Consider the following 21,976-nt stretch of genomic DNA (forward strand, 5'->3'; position numbering starts at 1 on the left):
CGGGCCGAGGGGAGCGGGGCGGGGCGGGGCGGGGCCGGAGGGGGGTGGCCGTAAGGTGAAGGTTGTTGGCGTGGGTTCATTAAAAGACAGAGTTCAACTCCTCGCGGAGCGCTGCAAGGGAGGGCGGCTCGAAGGCGCGCGAAGTGTGGGGCGGGGGGGGGGAGAGGAGAGGTTGAGATATTAGTTTGAGTGTTGAGGACTCGAGGGAGGGGTGGGGGAAAGGCGGCGGCGCTTGGAGGAGCGGCGAGAAGAGGGGCAGGCTGCGCGCTCCCGAGGACCGCCGAGGAGGAGGAGGAGGACGATGCTGCGCGCGGTGGCCGTGCTGCTGGCAGCGCTCTGCTTCCACGCTGCCGTCCCGGTGAGCGGGCGGGAGGAGCCGCGCACGTGGGCGGCGGGGACCCGGGGGACGCGGCTTCAGATCCCCGCGTCGGCGTGGTTAGCGCGGGGCGGGGGGGGAGGGAGCGGCTCCCGTGGCCTTTTGTGCTCGGGGAGTCTTAATTCAAAGCAGACCCGCTGCTGCTGCTCGAGACCTGCTGGCGGCCCCGCCCCGCTGCGAGGCTCTGGGAGCGGGGAGAGCCCGAGAGCGGCTCCCGCGTGCGGCCCTTTGTGAGCGGGGCACGGTGCGTCCAGGGGCTCGCGTTCCTCACACGCAGCTCCCGGAGCTCCGTTCGGCGCTGCCCCCGCCGCCCCGCGAGCCCTTCTGTCGCAGCCGCGGGCCCAGAGCTCCTCCCGGCTTCGGAAGTTCTCACGGGGAGCGGCCCGGAGCCGCCGTAGGGCTGAGGGCGGCGTGTGAGCCCCGCCGGGCCGGCTGCCGTGCAGCTGCAGCCGCCAGATGTCCTCCGCGAACAGCGAATGACTCCGCCTTGTCCCGGCAGCGTGGCACTTGTCGTCCGCTGCTGCCGGGCTTTGGGGGGGGGAGGGGGCATCGCTTGTGGGGTCTTCCGCCCCTGTGGGAGGGTTAGGATGGGGAAGGATAAGGGGAAATGGTTTCAAACTAAAAGATTCCATGTATATGGATGTAGTTTGGAGGAAGTTTCTATGGTAAGGGTGCTGAGGCACTGGCACTGCCCAGAGATGTAGTGGATGTCCCATCCCTGCAGACATTCCAGCCCCCGCAGATGGGCTTTGGAGCACTGATGGAGCTGTAGGTGTCCCTGTTCATTGCAGGGGAGTTGGACCAAACGACCACTGAGGGTCCCTTCCCGCTCAACAAATGATGCTGTGATTTGGAAGTGGTGCGGAGATGCTCTCCAGCAGCAGATGGGTGAGGCATGGTGGGACAGCACACAGCAGCACCTGAGTTGTGTACCGTCCAGCCTGAGCACTCCTGCAGGTCAGGGTGTCCAGCCCTTGTGGCAGTGAATGGTCAGGCAGTGAGGTGGCCGAAGGTGACAGGTGTGTGAGTGTAAGTAGCCCTGTGTCATGGGGACGGGGCCCTGCTCACTGCTTCTTAATGAATGAAGTGGAAAACCCCCAGTTTACTTGCGGTGTCTTGAGTGGATTTGGATAAATGTTTCTTATTAGACATGATAAAGGCACGATGAATGCTCACACGGAGTCTTCCAGTGTGTGGGAGGTGCTGGATGATGCTTCAGATTGCAGGGTGTCCTGCGTGAGCTGGAGCACAAGTCCTTGGGTGCTCAGTGGTGACTCAGCACTGCTGCTTCCCTCCTGCGGATCATGTGGCCTTTTTCCCATGGTGAAATGTCAGTGAAGCTGATGAAGCTGCCTTTCCCACCCGTCTGGAGTCACTGTGGCAGAAGGACTCGGTGTTGGGCATGGGAAGCAGAGCGACCTGAGACGGTCCTTTGCTGGGTTGCGGCGTTGTGGGTGTGCCTAGCTCTTGGTGGTCTGCCTCTGGCACTTGGCCTTGGCTACTGCTGCAGGGCTTTGCTAAGCAGCCAGAACAAGAAAGGAGCCGCACAGCAGTGGTTTTCTGAGTGCTTGGAATGTGCAGGAATAGTAAGGGGATTCCTACTGTGTCCTCAGGATGACACTTCCATGTTCAGACATCCTGTATGACCTTACATTCCCTCTTTAGAGTAATAGGAGCACCACTTTTCTTGAAATAAGAAGGCTGATGCATCCTAATGGATTTGCCTGGTTGTTCTCTTGGTGGAAAGCTCTTCAAGGATATAACCTTGTGGGGAATCCGGCCAAGCTAGGATGCACGACCTGCTGCAGGACAGTGGACAACCCAGCCTGTGTCCTAAGGAAAACAGGGTTTGGATTGTTTGAGGAGGTGTAGATGTGTGCTGTTGCTTAATGGAAACTTAGTAGGGCAGCTGGAACTTTTTCTCCAAGGGTGATGTCATTCCTATCTGAACACAAGCTAATTAGAAGAAATGAGTTAGCCCAGCTTGCTTATTAAACATGCAGGCAGCAGATGAGAAGGAAACACTTTCTTCTGCAGGAATACACACAGAGCAGCGTCACGTAATTTATCAAGTACTGTAAACAGTGCTTCTCTGTGTGAATGCTTGCTTGCTGGTAGCTCCCTCCCAGTAAACAGTGATTCAACTCTGACGAAGCAGAGAGCTGTAAGCTAGGGTTGGTGTGGGGTAGGGGGCTCCAGTGCAACTTGGTCAGCTTTTGTTCCAGGCTGCTCTCAGTTTTATGTGGCTGAAAGAGCTAACATTTGTAATGGCAGCACTCTGAAACTTCTGGAAACCAAACAATCCTCTTTAACAACCTGAGACATGTTGCAGCAAGTGTAAGAAACCTGTAAGCCTTCTGAAATTAAACAAGTGCACTAACCTGAAGTGTAGGCTGTTGTTTTAGCAGCAAAATTGGTCCATTTTAAATATGCATTTTGCATTGCTAGTGTGTAGATGTCTCCAGGTGGCCTGTATAGTAGCACCTTGTTTGATGTGGCTCTCATGTGTCTAAGGACCATAGTAATGCCTCTGAAATGGACAGCTGTGTGTGTCATCTCACAGCTAGGGAACTCGGTCTTCAGTGGTGCTAGCTGTAGTAATTGGATAGAGGAGGAATCTTCTTGGGGGGGGAGATGAGCTCTTCCCTGAGGAAATGATGCCAGTGATGATGTAACAGTGCTTCAATACTGCAAATTGCATGTGTTAATGGAATCACGGAATGGTTTGGGTCAGAAGAGGCCTCACAGGCAGTCAGCTTAACCCCCTGCTGTGGGCACTATTGGCAGCCACTTAAAGTGGGCAGTGGATCAGACTGCCCAGGGCCTCGTCCAACCCAGCCTTGAACGCCTCCAGAGGTGGGGCATCCACACCCTCACTGAGCAGCCTGTGTCAGCACCTCAGACACCTTTCAGTGAAATGTCCCCCTGATGTTTAGACATCTCATTACTGACTCAGTTGTTAATACAGGGCTCCAGCACAGCCAGATGCTGGCATACCTGCTGAAACACGGGGTACTTCAGAATAATGTTCACCTGGTGCTCAGGCATCTAAATGTGAGTCTGTGCATGCTAGGTGCTTCAGCACTACATTTAGTAGTACAGTACAACTACTATTGTGTTACAGTCACTGCAGTGTAATGAGTGAGCCAAAGAGGGGTTATTTGACCAGTCCATGTGTCTGCTTCAGGGATAGTGTCTTTGTCTGGGCTCTGTTGACTAGATCTCATTTCAACCATAAGGGAACATAGACTCCTTTATGTCTGTATCTTAACAGGAGCGTGGTAAGCTGAAAGTGCTGCTCTTATTTGTGGAACTTTCCCTGTGCATAGACAAACAGGCTTGACAGGTGCTGCGGCTGTGCCAAGAGAACCAGCAAAGCAGTGGGAAACATCAGCTTTCAGCACGCTCCTGTTCTGGTACAACTGGGTCAGTGCCCCCAGACAATGCCCCATCCTTGCTGTGCTGGAGGCTGGAGTTAGGGAGTGAGCTGGGTCCTGGATCCGTGTCCTGGATTTTTATCTGTGGATCCGTTGCAAAGAGGAAATTGTTGTGGCCAGAGGCACAAGGACTTTTGCTGTGTCTTACATACCCGTTTCTCTGTGCTGAGAAGATACTCTGAAATGCCAAGATGACATGGTTGTCTCTTCTGGAGTGCTGAGGGTCAGTATTAACAGGTCCCTCAGTTAGAGCTGACTAGCATGCTCCATTTGGACTACGGCTCTGCTAGGCTCCTGGTGTACTGCAGCAACTGGATTTATCTGGCTGGACTAGAAACCTACAGTACTACGCTTTCTGCTGTGGAGATGCTGGTGGAAAAGTTATCACACTGTGAAGCCTCACCTCAAGGCAGAGTAACATTTGGACCTCCTAGAAGCAACTCTTGTGAAGCAACATCTGCTAATGCAGTGGTTTCCCAAGCCCTCAGTTTCTCAAGCAGTGCCTGGCTGCAGCTGATGTTCTGGGTCTCGTGGAACCGGCGTGGGTCCAGCAGTGTTAGCTTGGGCTCCTTGCCATGCCCAGCTGTAATGTTTGTGTGTCACTGCTGAGACCAGTCTCACCAGTGAGGCCTGCTTTACTGGATGGGAACCAGAGGGTTAGTGGGGCTTGGTTGGAGCTGGTAATAGAACTTCCTCTTGAGTCACTGGAGCTGCAGTTACAACTGAGTCATGGAGATATAAACCATGGTGTTCCTGCAGGACTTCTAGTTTGAAACTTTTCTGGATTTTGACCAGTCAGAGAGCCCTTGCTACTTCACTTAAGCTTCTTGCTGCCATGCTCTCTGACAGAACTCTTCTCCACTGCCTTTACTTTTGCAATGTGGTTCGCTTTTAGGTCCAATCATTTCATCTAGTGTTTGGGGTTCTTATGCCTGAAAGCCCTTTAGGACTGCTGTTGGTGTAATGAATCCCAGCTAAACTGAAAGCACTGATAAAAGATGGGGACCTGCCTGCCAACCAGCTTAAAATACTCAGGCTATCTTGCTTTTCATGGAGTCCCTCTTCTCCTCTCGTGCCCTGCCCTGTAACTTTGCTGCAATGGCAGTGCCCTCTCAGCATCCCATGGAACAAGGGCCGATGATCTTGATGCCTGGCTGCAGGCAGTGCCAGGCACACTGTCACACAACCAACGTTCTGCAGGGTACCACCAGTTCATGCAACAACTTCTCTGGGTGCCCTGGCTCCGTCAGCTGAGCTTGCCCCTGCCCGTGCCGTGCCACAGAGTAGGCTGTTCCTTTGTCTGCCTGTGCCACGTGATCAGGAGCTGATTGCCTCTTAATTGGAAGGAAACTTGAACTCTGTTCCAGTTGTTAGGAGAGAGCAACAAATGCTTCCTGGGCAGCACAGCAAACCCTGGCTGTCCTATGCTGATCACAGAAAAGCTTTACTAATTAGTTCTAATGGTGGTGGTGGTAGTACATGTGCTGGTGAGCTGCTCTGCCCAGCCCCTTGTGTCTGCGAGTTAGTGGAGGAGCAGACTGTATTGAAAATAGCCAGAGATGGGCAGAGGGGAGTGGAGTCAGGCTGCCATCTGGAGAGCAAGCAGTGATTAGTGTAACTGGTTCCAGATGAGAGCTGTTGTGAAGCTGTGTCCTGGCAGTATTGCTGTGGCTGTGCTAGTGAGAGCCTTTGTGTGCTCCCAGGGGTCAGAGCTAGCAGCTACAGCATTGTAGGAAGAGATTACCTGGCTTTTTCCTGTCCCAGAATAGGAAATGATGCTTTTTGATACGCTCTTGACTCTTGAAGAAGTATATACAGATTGCTCTGTCTTGTGACTTGTCAGTTTGTTGATGAGCTGACAGCAGGATTTGGGGGCTGTAGCCCTGACCCTGGGATGGGTGATCTAGGAGGCTTGTGTGCTCGTGTTCTGCACTCCCACAGCCCTATTATCCCATTAACCAGCATTATAGGCACTTTCTTTAGTGACAGAGCCCGTGCTTTTTTGGTTGAATGGTTGAGGGGTAAGAGGAGTAAAAGTCCAAACCAGAGGAACCACAGAGTTTGCTTAAATTAATATCAAATGCAAACAGTAACACGATATTTTTCCAATGCTCAGCTGTGCTCTGTGCTTATGAAACTGCAGTAGAGCCTCTCACCTGGCAGATCTGATGGCCAAATGAGATTTGCCCACCCTGCTGGCTCTGCCAGGTTGCAAGTGGCACCTACATGCAGTGGGAGAGTGGTAGTGAGGCTTGCATCGAAACTTGCCTAACAGCCTGCAGCTAGACGGCTTTGACTTCTAAATCTCTTTCAGTCCTAATGGAGGAATCATCTAGATTGTGACTGCTTTCCCATCAGCGAACAAAGCACCTAACAAAGGAGGCTGACTCTGGCATGTCTGGGCAGTGTGGCAGAGGAGTGCTCTGCTATCGGGCGCGTACATCAACTGACTCACGCCCCGAACAGGAAAGCTGTGAGCTTAATCCTCCAGTGGCACCAGCTCCGCTCAGAAGCGTCTTTAAGTAACTTGTAAAAAGTTCCTCAGCCTGCTTCTGCAGCTGGGAATTGGTGGGGAGCTTCTTGGTACAGGAGCTGGGAGATGTGCTAATGAATAATTGTAAGTTGCAGCTATCATAGCCAGGAAGCACTAAATGCTCAGTACTCCACGTCCTCCCCCAGCATGCAGCCAAAGGTGGGGGGGTGTGACTCCATATTGTGCTGGTTCCTGTAAGTTAAATGGGCTGGAAACTACTCTGTCCTGTGGCCAATTCAAGTTCCAGAGCACACCTCATTTTCTCACCTATCCTATAACAGCCCCCCATGCTCCCTCCAGCATCCAGGTTGCATGCTGGGGGATGTTCTTGTGTATCGTTTGGGGGCACACCAGTTGGCAAGGCTTGAAACTGTGCCTGAGATCATCCTAATAATTTGATGGTATAATGTTCCAGTGCCTGGGGATGTTCACTGATGTTGTTTAATTTGGGAGTATGAATGTAGCCAGTGGGCCTCTGGCAGCAGGCCCAGAATATTAGGAAATTGTGAAAACTGCAGTATACAGTAAAAGAAAGTAAAAGCCTTTGGTAGGATCTATGACTGTCATTGAGTACTGAACCTTTTGGGGTGTATGAGGATGAGCAGCAAAAGGTGCTGGAGAAGTTCCATGTGATCAGTCCTGAGGCCTGCAGGGTGAGTAGTACAGGCCTGGAATGGTGAAGTGCTCAGTGTGGCAGTGCTGGCAGTGCTCAGCCTGCTCTTCTGGAATTAGCCTGGAAGATTGTCCTGGAGTCTTCTGTGCTCTGCTTTCTTTAGAGCTCTGTTATGCTGATGAGCTGGCAGTCACTGAGTAGGCCCAGAATTGCATTCCTCTATGAAGTATCTTTAAGTTACTGATGTTTGAGCAGTTAATTTTATCTGTTACTTGGCGTCTAGCTATTCTGAAGGTATTCCTTGTCAGAAGCTTGTCTGACCTAAGGGCTGCTGTGCTAAGGCTGACTTGATGCTAAAGCACTTGGCCTTGCACTGCCCATCTCCTTTGCAACAGTCCACTCCATAGATGAGATGCAGTGCTAAGCAATTTAACTGAGCTACTCTGGTCACAGTCGATTTGTTTAGTTTTAATCCACGAGGTGATCACTCAAGGAATGCTTAATGTGTCTTTCTGTAGTGAGCAAGTGTGTAGGTGATGGGCATGCAGTTGTATCACCAAGTTGTTTTTTTTTTTAACTGTTTCTGAAGGGAGGATTTCATTCGAAGCTTCAGCTTTGAAATGATGCCTGAACACCCTCATGATTCAGTTTGGGAGTGCACCAGCCAGCTTCCATAGCCTCATTTAGGTGTTGCATAATTTAGCTGTAAGCGGGGCAGTAACTGCTGTCAGACCTTGGTCTTAATGAGCAGGATTGCCGGTGTGTCTGTGAAGCTGAACGCAGAGAGTCCTGGTGCTGGGAGCATCATCTCAGCACTACTTTCTGTTGGCAGATCTTTCTGTATGCTCCAGCAGTTGTGAGAACGTGTTTCTCATAGGAGATAGGTCCAGTTTGAATGGTGTTCTGCATTAGAATAACTTGCTGAAATGTAGTCCAGCCTGTGCCCAAAGATCATCTAGCTAACTGCTGTTGATTCCAAGGAGGTTGGCAGTACCTGAAATGCTGGCAGTGCTGCTTTCCTTTGCCATGGAAAGCACTTGGAAACAACTGAAGCTGTGAAGGGGCGAAGCTGAAAGTGCTTCTTTAAGACTTCTGGGATGGGGGAATGGAGGTTTTCTCAACCTGAGGTGTGACTGCTGCATCTGGTGGAGGTATTCAGTCCTTTTGTGCCTGGCTTAATCATGCAAGCACAACTGCATCTGTTTGGCAGGGATGGCATCTGCATTATCAGCAGTCTAGACTTAGTGCTGTGAGATGCTGTGGATAAAACAGGCCTGATGGCGTGGCTCATGATGTAAGGGAAGGTGTTAACTTCTTTGCATCTGTGCTGGTTTTCTTGAAGTTGGAAATGGTGGGGCATAGAAGCAAATGCAAGCTTGTAGTTGACTGGCGTGAGTCCTGATGTGCAGAATAGAGTTCTGTAGAACTAGGTAGAGCTTAGCTGTGTAGTGAGCATGACCAATTCAGAGGGCAGTTGTTGTCATATCTCCTTATGGAGAAAATGTGTTTATAAACACATCAAGTTTTTGTGAAGGGTTGTGAAGTCTCAGGCTGGTTGTCATGGTGTGGAGGACTTGATGTGCATCCTGTAGGCTCAGCCACTGGCAGATCACCTGGAAAGGTAAAAGACTTGGGCAGCAGCTGGTAGGCGTGTGCCACTGATGTGCCAGCAGGCACTAACTTCTATTGTCTTCTGCATGGGCAGTTGCTATAATATATATGCAGTTTCCTTTGGCAACCGAGAGCTCAGACTCTGTTCCCTTCCATCCTCAACTCCTGTGTGATACCTCCAGGGCTGTGAGCTCTTTCTTCTGCTCAGTTTAAAATACCTTGTTAGCTGCTTGGAACCAGAAGTACTGTCAGTAATTTCTTGGTGTGATGTCCAGGGGTTTTTAATGTGAAGCTTGGATTTCACTGGACCAGCTTAGCACTGCAAGCGCTTTGCTCAAATTAGGAACCTATGTGTGTATCACTTATCACAGAGAAAACACTTCTGTCATCCTTCAAGAAGACCTTACAGCTTTGTCTCCTGGCTCCTTGGTATATCTCACTCTCGGTAATTGCTGGTTTAAGGAAGAGAAAAACTCCTAGGCTTATGAGAAGAACCTGAGTCCTCTTCTGGCCATGTATGCCTAGGTACTGAAGTCTCTTGCATTTGTTCTTGCTTCGTAACAGTTCCTGGAGGCAGAAGGTATTCCTGACTGTATGTTGGCTTCCCTTCATAAGGTGAACAAATCATATTCCCTCTCAGAATGCCATGTAGCATGGTGTTGGTGTCACTTCTGACTTCTGCATGCATCTGTTCAGGTCAGGGCACTGGTGCAGTTGTAGCTTTTGCTCATGTTGACACAAAAGAACATGAAGCTCATCTGAGGTGAGGTGTAGATCCACCAGCCAAGTTGTGTGGCATCTGCTTCCAGGAAAGAGGCTTCTCAAAGACCAGACGTATTCCTGGTGCTGCCAAGAGTGTGCCACGAGCCTTCTTTGATCTTCTTTGACCTAAAACTGGGCCTAGCACTCCAGACACATCCTCAGCAATGCTGAGTAAAGAGGAAGAACCACTTCTCTTGACCTGCTGGCAGTACTTTGCCTAATGCAGCCAAGATGTAGTCTAATGGGTTTGAGGTAAGAGATGCAACAAATTGATTTGCTTTGCTGAGATATTCACCGCAGTGATGCTCCTTAACACAGGAAATGTGGACACCTGGAGATGGCACAGCAAGAGAAATTTGTGCCCAACTGCTAACCAGACAGTTTATGGGAATATAGATGCTCATATAGATGAGCACAGGGGCTGGTATTGCTGGGCTGCTGTTGAAGACCTAAGGTCAACATTCATGTATGAGTTAGAGGGTAACACTACAAAGACCAGTCTCCATGTAAGTGGCTGCCAGTGCCATCTACCTGGTATGTGCAGCAGCTAAGCATGTTGGGCTGTGTGGTAGCCAGAGGGCACGTAGCTGTGCTACTGCAAGGGGGTAACAATGCATTATAGCTCATCACTTCTAATTGTTGCATTGGGAGGATCATATTTGCCTGCACTGTGTGCACGTGTAGTGGCTTTGAGATACTGAAGTCCTCACTGGATGAACCTGTAGTTCATAGAGACTGACCCGCAGTATGCACTCCTCTTCTAGTCTTTATCTGCTTAAGTTTCTTGGGACTGGCAGCCCACCACTGGCTCTGCGTGGAACTAGGCTATCCTGCACCTGTACTTCTCTAAACCAGTAGGTGAACTGGCTGTTGGCTGCAAAACTCGGCCTTTGCTGCTGGCTTTTCTACACCAGAGGCTAAGAAGTGCTAGTGACCTTAAATCAAAGGATTTGAGGGTGTGTTAGATTTGCCCAGTCTCAGCTCTTACCTTGCTGCTCTGCTCTCAGACCAGCTGAAAATGAAAGTAATTCCCCAGGATGAACTGGTGCTGTCAGCTGCTGGGCCTCTTTTTTGCTGCACCTGCTTGGCACGGCTCTTTGAGATATTTGCATTGGCTGCGGTGTTCTTGTGCTATCTGAAGAAACATATGATTGATCTATCAAGTATGTGAGAGCATAGCAAAGGCTCCTTGAAGAAGAGCAGTTCTAGCACCAGACTGAACTGACTGCTTCTCGTGAGATTAGCTTAAGGGAATGGAGCTGCTCAGACTGCACCTTCAGAACAGGCTGCATTGAATGTGGGAGACCAGGTACTCAGCTCTGATTGTGCCTACTTGGGCTGTGTTGTGAGAGTCCACACCTGCTGTTGGCACAGCTAAACTGAGTGCTCGTTTGCAGACATGCTGAGATTCAAGCTGTATGGCTTGCTGGATGGAGCAAGTTGACATGAGTAAAAGCAGTGTGTAGTAACTCACGGTTTGATACATCCAGGTGACAGAGTGGGAGCACAGACTTGGAGCGTCTCTGCATTGCTCTAGGACCTGCTGTACTCTTCCAGTTGGCTGAGAGATGGTTGGGAAGCAGCTCAGCTGTGTCAGAACTGAGACTTAGGAACAAACCATGTCCATTGCAAACAAAGGAACTCTCCAGAAGTCGATTCTCCCTACGACTTCTGCTTGCTCCTTTCTGTATAAGCGGTCCGTTCCTCTGAGTCAGCCTCTGCATTGCATGCTGCCTGCAGTCTGAGGGTGGTGATGTGCATTTCCATAACGCACGGCTGTGGCAGGGGATTTCTTGCCTGGCCCAGTGAAACCCCTCGTGATTTGGTGCCGCGGGGCACTGAGTGTGTGTCAGCGTCCCAGGAACCCGGGCTGTGATTCTGTAGGAACTTCAGCAGCCCTGGCTGCCGCGCCGTGCCCCGTGCCAATGCAAACACTGGTGCATTCATGCGCCGAGCAGAGAACTGGTCTTGCTGGAAAATTCTTTGCATGACAGTGTTAGTTTCCTTTGTGTTTTTTTTTTTCTTCTTTAAGCAGACCAGCTCCCTGATCTGGGTCACCAGGAGACTGCGTGAATACGGGGGATGGTCCACGGAGCGTGAAGTGACACGCTTGTGCAGGAGGCAGTGGGGTGAACTGCAGTTGAAAGGGCTGTGCTGCAGTGAAACCCAAGCTGATGGTGACAAGCTGGCTCGTTTTCACTCTTGGCATGTTGATTGCTGGGTTTTGGCCCTGCTTAATTACAAAAGTTGCCCTGTCACAGTAAGGAGATGTAATGGTGCTTGGGCAGCAGTGTGATAGTGAGCAGGTGAGACTCTGGAACTAGTAGGGCTGTGACTGCAGTGTATATGGAGTAGCTATACAGAGTGTTCGGGCTCTGGAATTGCTCCCCAGGGCGGTGAGCACAGCCTCAAGCTGCCAGAGTTCAAGGAGCATTTGGACACCGCTCTCAGACACAGGGTCTGGATTTTGGGTGGTCCCGTGTGGAGCCAGGAGTTGGATTCAATGATCCTGTAGGTCTGTTCCAGTGAGATGTTGTGTGACTGCATGCAGTCTGTGGGCTGCCCAGAGGGCAGTTGGTGGCTGGCTTTCTGCTGGGACCTGTGCCTGCTTTTATGGCTCTTCTGGGATGAGAACTATTTCACTAAGCTGCAGGGTCACCAGGCAGCACTGCTGCTTGTCCCGAGCTGTGAATTAACAGGAGGAACGTCTAGAAGAGCAGCTGGCTGAGATGGTGCCATGCTGCAGATGTGCACACCAGTGCCGCTTCTGACTCCTCATACCAGGAGCATCAGTTCTGTTTCAGCCACCCCGGAGTTTGTGTGCCTGTTAAAATGGAAGATGCACACCACTGACCGCGGGAGGGGGGCATAGCTGAGGGTGGTGGCAGTTCTGCCTTCTTTTTGCTTAACAGTTGAGGTTGTCTGAAGTCCCTGGAGAGCTAGGACTGGAGTTAATTTTGTGTGGGTTATTAAGTGCAGAATATCAAGGTTTAACCAAGCTAAAGTTTCTTTCAGCAGGAGGTTTTATCTTCCCACACACTAATATAAATATTTGGAGGCTAGAAGCTCTTGGGGCTGCCCTGCCTCAGATAGCAGAGCTCCCTCGTAACAGAATTACTCTTCAATATATAGAAAAAGATCAAAGAAGCCTTTTCACGTGGGTTTATTTTAGGGCTGCTCAAATCCTTGTGTAAGTCTTCAGCATGGTATGTGGTACGTAAATTAGAAAGCGAATGCTTATTTGTGTAGATCCCTTCAAACAACATAGCAGGTCGTTGGTTTTGCTTCCCATAATGCTGGCAGAATCTTGCAGGGTGCTCAGGGAGGTGTTTGAGCTGAAAGAGCTCATTCCTTCTCAGCTCAATAAGGAGGATTTATGACTGGGAGAAACAAATGTGCAAATTTAACAGCATTATTCAGATAGCGGAGGGTTTTGAGCGCTTTTGACGCTGCTGTAATTGGCTGATCGCTAACTGGGATTACTGAGAGTGGGATGCAAATCACCCCTAATCTAGTTCAGGGCTTGTAGCAGCTTGTGGCAAAGCCAGTGGTTTTGCTTACCTCAAAGAGCGGTCTGAAATACGCTGCTTCCTTTCACATACACCCTGACTTCAAATTAAATGTGGTTCCCAGCTTGGGTGGGGTGAGATCAGCTAATAAACTATAAATCTCCCCTGCATCGTGAGACAGTGCTCGAGACAGATCCCTGCTTGAGCAGCAAAGAAGGATTCTTGTGTTGGGACTGAGAGCAAGATGAAGACTGAAGAATGGTTAGAAATTGCTTTAACTTTTTTCTTTAAAAGCCTGGTGTGTGTCAGGCTTCTGGAGCCAATAATATTGGTAATGAATTGTGAAAGTTCTTGATTAAATTGAGGATGTCACTGAGCAACTTTCTGGTCATCCCAGCAGAACTGAATAACTATTGTTCTGTAACAATACAGCCCTCAGCGAGAGCAGGGCCTAACAGCTTCCCGAGGGCTTCCCCCAGACAGGCTGCTTTGAGGCTTGGGGAAGTGCTCAGCAGGCTGGTAGAATGCTTCTGTTGTGTTATGTAACCGAGATCAGTGACACCGAATCACGGTGGGTTTGGCTGGGCCAGGCAAGGATTTCTGGTCGGTGGCATGAGATGCATTTAAAAATATATTATTAAAAAAAAAAAACTTGTTGATTTATGTGTTGATGGTTGGATTGGATGATTTTATTGGTCTTCCTGACCTTAATCATTTTATGGTTCTATCGATTTTTTTTTTATTATTATTCTGTTGTAGATGCAATAGCAAAATCGCCAAATTTTCAACTAGAACGCAAGAAATGCCATCAGAGCTCTATCCTCAAAGCATCCGCAGTCTGAACTGAGCTGTGTTGATCCAGTCCCTCTGACGTCAGTTACGCAGACTGCTCCAAAAGTAATGCCTCCTTTTTATTTCAGTGGAAGTTGCAATAGCTATGAAGAGTGCTGGATACTGGAAAGAGGAAATTCTCAGCTACAAAAGTCTTTTTTCACCGTAGTCACTACCGTCAGCTGTGCGTTTTTGACAGTGATGCACAAGAGCTGCATGCTATGCTTGTAAAATCTGCATGGCTGCCTGGAACGTGGCTTATCTTTCATGTTGCTGTTGCCACTGCTGAAAAACACCACCTACTGCCTCAGTGTGCTCGCATTCACTGTTCTGACTCCAGGAATGTTTAGTGAAGGTTGGTGGGTGCCATCTTTTTCTGTCTGGAGGAATTAATTTGCTCACCTTTGCTTCATCTGTACTTCCATGTCAGGTGCCATTCTGTCAGACTGCCCCTCTGCTGCCATCTGTCACACAGCAGTGACAAGCAATGGGGTATTTACGGTGGGAAGGTTCAACCTCTGCTGCTGTACCACCAATAGCTGCCTCTGACCTCATGGGCCAGTGTAATAAAATAGCAAGCATTACTTTTGAAGCAGCCTTCACGTAATGTGACTGGTCTGGGAGTGGTCCCAGAGGTCTGAAAATTCAGCTGGATGGTGATGGAAGTGATTTGTTTAAAAGCATATCTACAGTAGCAACATGATCTGAAGTTTTCAGTGGAGTGAAGCTTTGATTGCTTTCTAGCACTTAGATAACACAGCTTGGCCATTCAGTCTGTGCTCTGCATCCCTAGGCCGCTTGACTAACCCAGACCTCTCCTGTTGGTGAAACTCATTTGCAAAGAAAGGTCGTGGAGAAGCCTTGGCTGTGACGTGTGTGTTTGCCTGAGTAGCATGGTCCCTCTTCTTTTAATCCACACGCAGATTAGTTTGATCTCTTCCAATGCTGTTTTGAGCGAGTCTTATGTTAACCTTGTGTCTGGAATTCTTCAGCAGCAGCAGGTCATTACAGAAGCATGACCTTCCTGCACTGCTTTCCTTCTGTGTATAAGAAGGAAAGGACATTGCCTTCCACACCTACTGAAGCTATAATTTATGGAGCAAGACTATATAAGTGCACACTTAGATAAATTTTCCTTGGATTGTCATGGATTACATCACTTTATGGATGTTCTTACTGGTAAAACATGTGAATGGTTCTGTAGTGTCCTTTGAGGTTTCTTAGGAATCCTACATAAACTATCCCTGAAGGTTCAGGAGGGAAGTTAATCTTGATCCTAGGTAAAAGCACTGTGGTGTCAGGCCTTAGTCTGTCTTGGTGGTCCCACTCCTCAGTTAAAATCTCAGAGGGGCTGCCAGCATCTTCCCACTGCGAGGAAAGCATATCCCCTTCTAGCACTAAAAGCCAAGCTGGGTGAGACAGATTGTGATTTCTGATAATGCTGGAAGAAAAGACAGTGAAAAATGCCCTCAGTCTCCCAGTCCACCCCAGCGGTGTGGTTTATGAAGCCTGACTTTGCTTCTGAACTTACTGGAAAGGAAGAAAGATCAAGGGAGAATTTGGGAAGTCTGTTGGTCTTTCCATGTTCTTTTGGCAACAATAGTTTGTACCTGATACTTGAAGTGCGGTGAGATCAGCCTGGGTGAGTCATGGCCTTGGACACGAGCTGGAAAGCGTACAGGAAGAGCTACTCTGACCTAGTTTCCATGGATGAGTGCATAAGCACAGAGCAAACAAGCAGGGGCAGATCTGAAAATCAGAGCACCTGATGATGTGCAGCTAAATGAAAGATTGAACGACAACTTATAAATTGTTCTGGAGGTAAGCTAGAAGGCTAAAGAAAAGATATGTATTTTTTCCAGTTGAGAAGTGGCAACTGAGGAAGCATGCTAAAAAGGCTTAGTGTGCGTGTAACTTAAGTTATCTAAGTGTAGTGATGGCTTTGAAGAGCTGAGGTCATGGATGTGAATAAGTTGTTGACAGGCTGCCTACTTATTTGTGTGTGGAGATGTCAAGCCTTTTAAACATCTCATCGGCTAGTTAACCACCTTGGAAATGAATTGTATAGAAATATCTGGAATGAATAAGGCATTAAGGGAAGGGAAAGAGAACTGTGTAAACCCAGTATGTTAAAAAGAGATGGGATGAACAAACACAGCCACGTAGGTAATAAAGTTGACAATGAGAAAAGCTTAGTTGCTTTGTCTGACATCATCCCACTGCTGGCTGGCTTCCACCTAGAATGCAAATGGAACTTGTATGCGTCAACATAATGCTGTTCTGAAACAAGAGTATGCTGGTGCAAGGCCAGCAAGGATGGCTGCTTCTTTCAGTGAAAGAACTGAGATTTGAATTGAAGATTGGGCAGGGCTGGAAAAGGGACAGTGAGGGCATTTTGGGGGGAAGAGCTCGATTTTGTTCAGTGGTACTGAGTGACAGGACTGGAGGCACTGAGTGTGAACAGGAACACAGAAGTCTCTGTCTCTGAATGTGGGGGAAATTACTTTTCATGAGGGTGACAGAGCATGGGCACAGACTTCCCTGGGAAACTGCAGAGTATCCTCCTTGGCGATCTCCGTGACTCTCCTGGACATGATGTGGGTGCACTGGGGGTCCCTGTTTGAGCAGGGGTTGGGCAACATGGACCCAGCGGGCCCTTCTGACCTCAGCCATTCTTGGATAGAGTGTGTTTGTGAAAAATCTGGAAATGTAGTTCAACGAGGAAAGATGAAATTCAGAAGCAGTGGGTGGTTCGGTTGTGGTAGTTCCCCCACTGGTAGAAGTAAGTGGGGCTAGGCATGAGCTGAGAGTCCTACGTGTCTGCTGTTAGGGATAGTAAGTGCATAGAACAGGAACCAAAAAGATGAATGAAGTTATCATGCTGCTTTATTTAGTATTGTCTTTGGATATCCTGAACAGCTTTGAACATTGTGTTATGACAACAAACAAGTCTATTGGAACAGGGGTTTGGCCTCTTGCTTCAACATTGAGTTTGGCTGCTGCTCATTGTACTCCTTGTACAGTACATGGAGAGAGCTCAGGGCTGTATTTCCCTTTGTGTAAGACTGGCTTCTGTGTCAGGACTTGATATGACTGTCCACTCTTGTTAAAAAGGGATCTCATTGCACTTCATTAAATGATGTGGTTTTAGGTGCCACAGCAGCGTTGGAAGGGCTCAGAAAGGCGAAGAAGCCAAAGTACTCTTTCCCCTTTCTTTCTTTGCCTTAGAAGTGATGCAGGAAATCACAGGTGAGCAGGTTGGTAGATAGCAAAGGTGTGAGCAACCAGAACTTGAAGCAGCGTGGTTATGTTGTGTATGGGCTGAGCATGGGCTGCTGCAAAGATGCAGCTGTCTGGACACATTCCTCGCTTTCTACTTCCCCAAAGTAAGTCCAGCCTGGAAGCAGTACAGAGACAGCAAGACTGACCTTTCTGACCATGAACAGACAGATCAGAACTGCTTTTCTGGGGCAGGGGATGGAGCTAAGTACAATGTGAAAGGTTGTGTAACCTTTGGGAGCCTGTAGAGGACATGGCACAAACAGCATGGTTAGTTCAAGTGATTGCATCACTAATATATGTTTTTCCCCTTCTCTTTAAAGCAAACCACAAATCTGAACCTTCCTCCTGAAGATCTTGATTCTTCTGGGGATGATGATGATGCGTTCTCAGGTTCAGGTGCAGGTGAGTGACTAGCACTGTTAGTGCTTCATCCTTCTGGAATGTGCCACTCAACAACTGGGTGAACATCGTGGCTAAAAGGAGGGGGGAAGAACAATGCCACGTGGCCCAGCATATTAGGCTCCTTCTCTGTTCCAAAGTCAGTATGTTCATCTTGTATTGTTTAGATACAAAGAATTAGGAGAAAAATATAGAATTGAAATGGAGCAGAGGCAGGTATGCTGTTTGTCACTGTTGATAAGAGGTATGAAACTGCAGCGATTCTTCACTTACGGGGCACAGACTGTGAGAAGGCTTTGACCTCCCTCACAAGCTGGAAGGAGATGTCATTTGAGGGTGTGTGAGCCTACTTGTCAGCATACATCCAGCTGTGCAACTTCCTATGGCCCATAGTTTTTGGGTTTTTTTTAAGTACTATAAAAGGTTTTTTAGGGTGGGGAAAAAGTCTGTCAGAATGATTAAATGCATGAGAGGCACCTTTGATGTTCAGTGTTGGATTGAAGTTGAGGAGATGCTACTGAGGAAAAGCAAGCCATTGGAAATTAAGCCACGGTATCCTCCTGCTTCCCTTCTGTGCTTGTATTTTATGTGAAATTTTGATCTGTGCCTTTTTTACTGCACTGAAAAAGATAAGGAGTGAGAAAGTGAACTGCTGTTGCCGCTGTGCAGGTTGGGCTTCCTCCTTTAGATCGATGCCATCAGCAGGTCTGTAAGCTGGTCGGGAATGTTTTTTGTGCTGCAGGTCCCCTGACTGATGAATCTCTCACCTGGAGAATGCCAGCAGAGCCGACTAATTCCTCATTACTGGCAACGCCGGTGGTTTCCAATGAACAGCTGTTTCCTGGGATTGAGAGCCGAACTGAAAAAGTAACAACTGCACCTACAACTAGTCGTGTAGTAGAGGAACCGGTTGCAGCTGTGAAGGATGAAATGCCCTTGTTGGGCTCACGTGATGAGAAACCAACAGACGATGCGGTTGTAACAACAGCAAGAAGTTCCACTGCTCGCTTTCCTTCGGTGCTTCATGTAGTTCCTTCTGAAGCCTCAGGCCCAGTCCACGAGCTCGAATCTAAAGCCCCTGGCTCTGAGGTGCCAGGCACTAAAGATGTTCTGGAGACCAACACCACCATCCATCCGGAGATGGACGTTGCTGCTGCACCCACAACAGCTGCAGGCAACGTAGTTCCTACACATGAGGAGGTGTCTGAAGATGGCTCAGGAGACCCGGTGAGGACTGGTAGCTTTGGAAGCCTTACCAGGGTGACAGCTCTACTTGTATGTAGTAAGGCTGATTTGCAGGAAGGACTGATAATTTGCCAAAACAAATGATCAATTTAATACTTTATGTTGGTGGGGGTTTTAGGAAAAAAAAAAAAAGCTGTAGAAACAGGTAAGATGAAGAACATGAATAACCTGTCTTGTACATCCCAACAGGGAGACTTCATCTTGATTAAAGATGAGGATGTGGTCCCTACCCAGAACTCTGAAGTGCCGGCTGACTCTGGGAGGAATGCCAAAGCAGCAGGAGCCTTGGGAATTATGGACAGAAAAGAAGTTCTTGGAGGTACTTGATACTCTGGATTTCTAGGTGGCTCTCGTAGGAGTCTTTCAGGCAGCAGAAGCTGCAGCTCTCGTGTCTCAAGACGAGAGTGAAGCTTTCGTGCTAGGCTTCTCTGAAATGAGGGTGATTAATGATTTTGTGTTGCTGAAACCCTTATGGGAACGATATATTGCAAAGCAGTCACCACTAGCTATCTGGAATTATAGGTTTAAACCTATAGTTCCACTCAAAAATTACTGTAAAACTGCTCTTATGCTGCTTGGGTCCATTTTCTATTGTTGAACAATGTTATTGTGCTCCACTCTTGGTGCTTTGCAGCGTGGTGCAGTGGGAGATCTACTTTTGGAAGACTCTGTAGAATGAGGGTGGTGAGGCACTGCAACAGGGTGCCCAGTGTGGTTGTGAGTGCCCTCTCCTTGGAAGCACTCGAGGCCAGGCTGGATGGGGCTGTGAGCAACCTGGCCCAGAGGGAGGTATCCCTGCCTACAGCAGGGGGTTGGAAAGACATGATCTTAAAAATCGCTTCCAACCCAAACCATTCTTTGATTCTATTACTTATCTAGTGTAGATGAGTGGACTTTTGGCAGTGGAAGGGCGACTGATTTTGGTGGAACAAAAGGGCAAATTCGTATTTGGAAGCATTGAATTCAGGGACCACGCTTCAAGGAGCAGCCTGGAAGCTCACAGTCATGCCGGGGTTAGGTGGCATGGTGTCTAGAGTAATTTGTAGCTTTTCTCCCTTTGTAGGTGTTATTGCTGGAGGACTAGTGGGCTTGGTGTTCGCAGTGTTCCTAGTTGCGTTTATGCTGTACAGAATGAAGAAAAAAGATGAAGGAAGCTATTCACTGGATGAACCGAAGCAGTCTAACGGAGGATACCAAAAACCACACAAACAAGAGGAGTTCTATGCATAAGCACTGACCTTTAGGACACTGTTTCATCTTTCTTGGACTCTTCTCTCCCTGCACGCGGACCTCATGGTGCGCTTTGCATTGAACTTAAGCCATATGATCATTGGGTTATTTGCTCTTACCACTTTGCCATTGGAAATCTTATAACTACAAAGTAGATCTGGATTCACTGAACATTCCCTGCTTTCTTGCACAATTTTTTTTTATATATAAAAACAGAAGTGGGACTGCAAGTTCCTGAGCTCGCTTTGGTTTCTCTAAAGACTGCTGGGGCAGGCGATGGGGAGGAGATAAGGGAGCACTGTATGTATGTATAAACCTTTTGATATTTAGGGAAAGGGGTGGCGAGAATAAACGATAAACAGTGCTCAAATTCTGTATTGCAGGGATCCTTCCTATGTAATTCATAGATGTGTTTAACAAATGGCTGCACTGGGCAGAAGTTTGGTACCCTGGCATACTCTAGCTCTTTCTAGCTGCCGTACTTGGAGCATTTAATGCCTACAAAACATCATACTGAACATGATTTCTAGTGAAAGGAGGTGCAAGGGGCAGGGTAAGCAAATGACTTAGTGGTTTGGAGTAACTTATATTCTGGAAAGATCACGTAGCATTATCCTGTATGCTGAACCAGCTCCTGAGCAGCTGGCGCGTCTACTGATACCAAACCAACCCCAAAGATGCAAAAACTAAGTAGAGAATTCCCTTCACTGGTAGCACTGCTCTGTCTCACCACCACCTCGCTCATTCTAGGCTTAGGTAAGAAATGGATTTTTTTTTAAGTGATCTCATCTCACGCATTCCCTCTTCTTCGGTGCTGGATCTTCTTGGCTGCCCTGCTGTAAATACTCCAAGCTGTGCTGTGTAGTCTCCAGGTGACTGATGGCACGTTGTAGCACCTGGCACTCTGTGCAAGGCTTGCAGAGTTGTTTCAGATCGTGGCCTGCCTCCTGTGCTACAGAGAACCTTTTCACAAAGGGTGAAAGGTAGAAAGCAGCACATCGTAACTTTGCAGCTGAAGAGCAGAAAAACATAGCATCTGACACAAGTCTGATGTAGGCTTAGTGTGCAGATGGCCTTAAATATATACAAGGTGATGTGCTTGACTCTCATCTGGAACGCCTCTCTTCAGGGGCTGTTCCTGCACTTTGGGGAGAAGCAACCCTTGGGATGTCAGACTAGGAAGGGCTAATAAGTGTCCCCTGAGGAAAGCCTGGATGCCTGATGCTCTCGGTGGTCAATGCATTGCCAGATGGAAGGCACCAAAGCCTCACTGAGGGTTTGAAGGTCTCCAGAGCATCTCAAACTGAGCAGAAGTGTGGTGTTCTGCACAAGCCTTACTTCTGTTCTGCCTTCAGCTGTAGCTCCTTGCAAGGTCAGCTGGACATCACTCAGCACAGAAGGCATGATGGGGTGGAGGAGTGTTTACAGCTGACGTACATATTTGTGCTGCTGAGCCAGAGGGAACGATGGGAGAACGCTGGAGAGCATTGCAACAGGTGGTACAAATGTTGCACATTAACACTAAAACTTAAAACACTTAACTTAAATGAAGTATAGAACACTCCTAAGCTGCTATGCAGCTAAAATCAGTGCCTTCTCTACAAGCCCAAGAAAAAACACTTTTTGATTCGAAATTCTTCGTGATGCCTAAGAAACACTTGTGCATAAATGTAGCTGACTGTTTTTAAGTAAAGCTGCAAAGTCCATTATGTCTTTTTGGTTTTTTTTAACCATCTGGTTTAACAACAACCAGATGGTGTTAATTTCAGCTGTAATTCTTTGCTTTGTATAGGAATGTAGAAATATTGTTTGATAGGTTTATCTGTGAAAAAGATTCTTGTAAAGCACAGGATAAAGTGGTAAACTTCAGTTGTACCTCAGACCTGTGCTGAGAGGAAAGGACGAACTGTATATTTTGGTAGTCTAAACTGACAGTTTGTGAAACAAACATGACATTGTGTTATTTAAGTGGTACCAATGAAATAAGAGTTCCAACAAAAGATGCAACATTCGGATATCTGTATGCCATGTAAAGGTGTACTGCAATAAATGGCATTTTGGCAAGAATGTGTTCAGCTTGTGAATGTTGCTCGGGATGATAGTGCTTCACGAAGTGGATGAGGCTTGTAAGGCTTCCCATGTCTTTAA

The 21,976-nt window shown here is 48.1% G+C and overlaps 1 protein-coding gene across 1 annotated transcript; it reads left to right on the forward strand.

The window, feature by feature from the left end:
- Nucleotides 1-227: 227 nt before the first annotated feature.
- On the forward strand, nt 228-20,028 carry SDC1 (syndecan 1). Its single transcript, XM_065730670.1, has 5 exons — nt 228-358; nt 17,275-17,356; nt 18,096-18,580; nt 18,788-18,917; nt 19,662-20,028. Exons 1-5 carry the CDS (start codon nt 302-304, stop codon nt 19,826-19,828), a joined length of 921 nt encoding a protein of 306 aa, XP_065586742.1. The 5' UTR covers nt 228-301; the 3' UTR covers nt 19,829-20,028.
- Nucleotides 20,029-21,976: the final 1,948 nt, after the last annotated feature.

The sequence above is a fragment of the Cyrtonyx montezumae genome, unplaced genomic scaffold, assembly GCF_038088225.1.
Source record: "Cyrtonyx montezumae isolate F1298 unplaced genomic scaffold, pur_monq_1.0 scaffold_13, whole genome shotgun sequence".
Taxonomy (NCBI): Eukaryota; Metazoa; Chordata; class Aves; order Galliformes; family Odontophoridae; genus Cyrtonyx; species Cyrtonyx montezumae.

Excerpts from the sequence above, each read along its gene's own strand:
- SDC1 (XM_065730670.1), top strand. The coding sequence starts at position 302 with ATGCTGCGCGCGGTGGCCGTGCTGCTGGCAGCGCTCTGCTTCCACGCT. Across the intron at positions 359-17,274 it reads GCTTCCACGCTGCCGTCCCG|CAAACCACAAATCTGAACCT; the intron begins GTGAGCGGGCGG and ends TTCTCTTTAAAG. Across the intron at positions 17,357-18,095 it reads GTTCTCAGGTTCAGGTGCAG|GTCCCCTGACTGATGAATCT; the intron begins GTGAGTGACTAG and ends TTTGTGCTGCAG.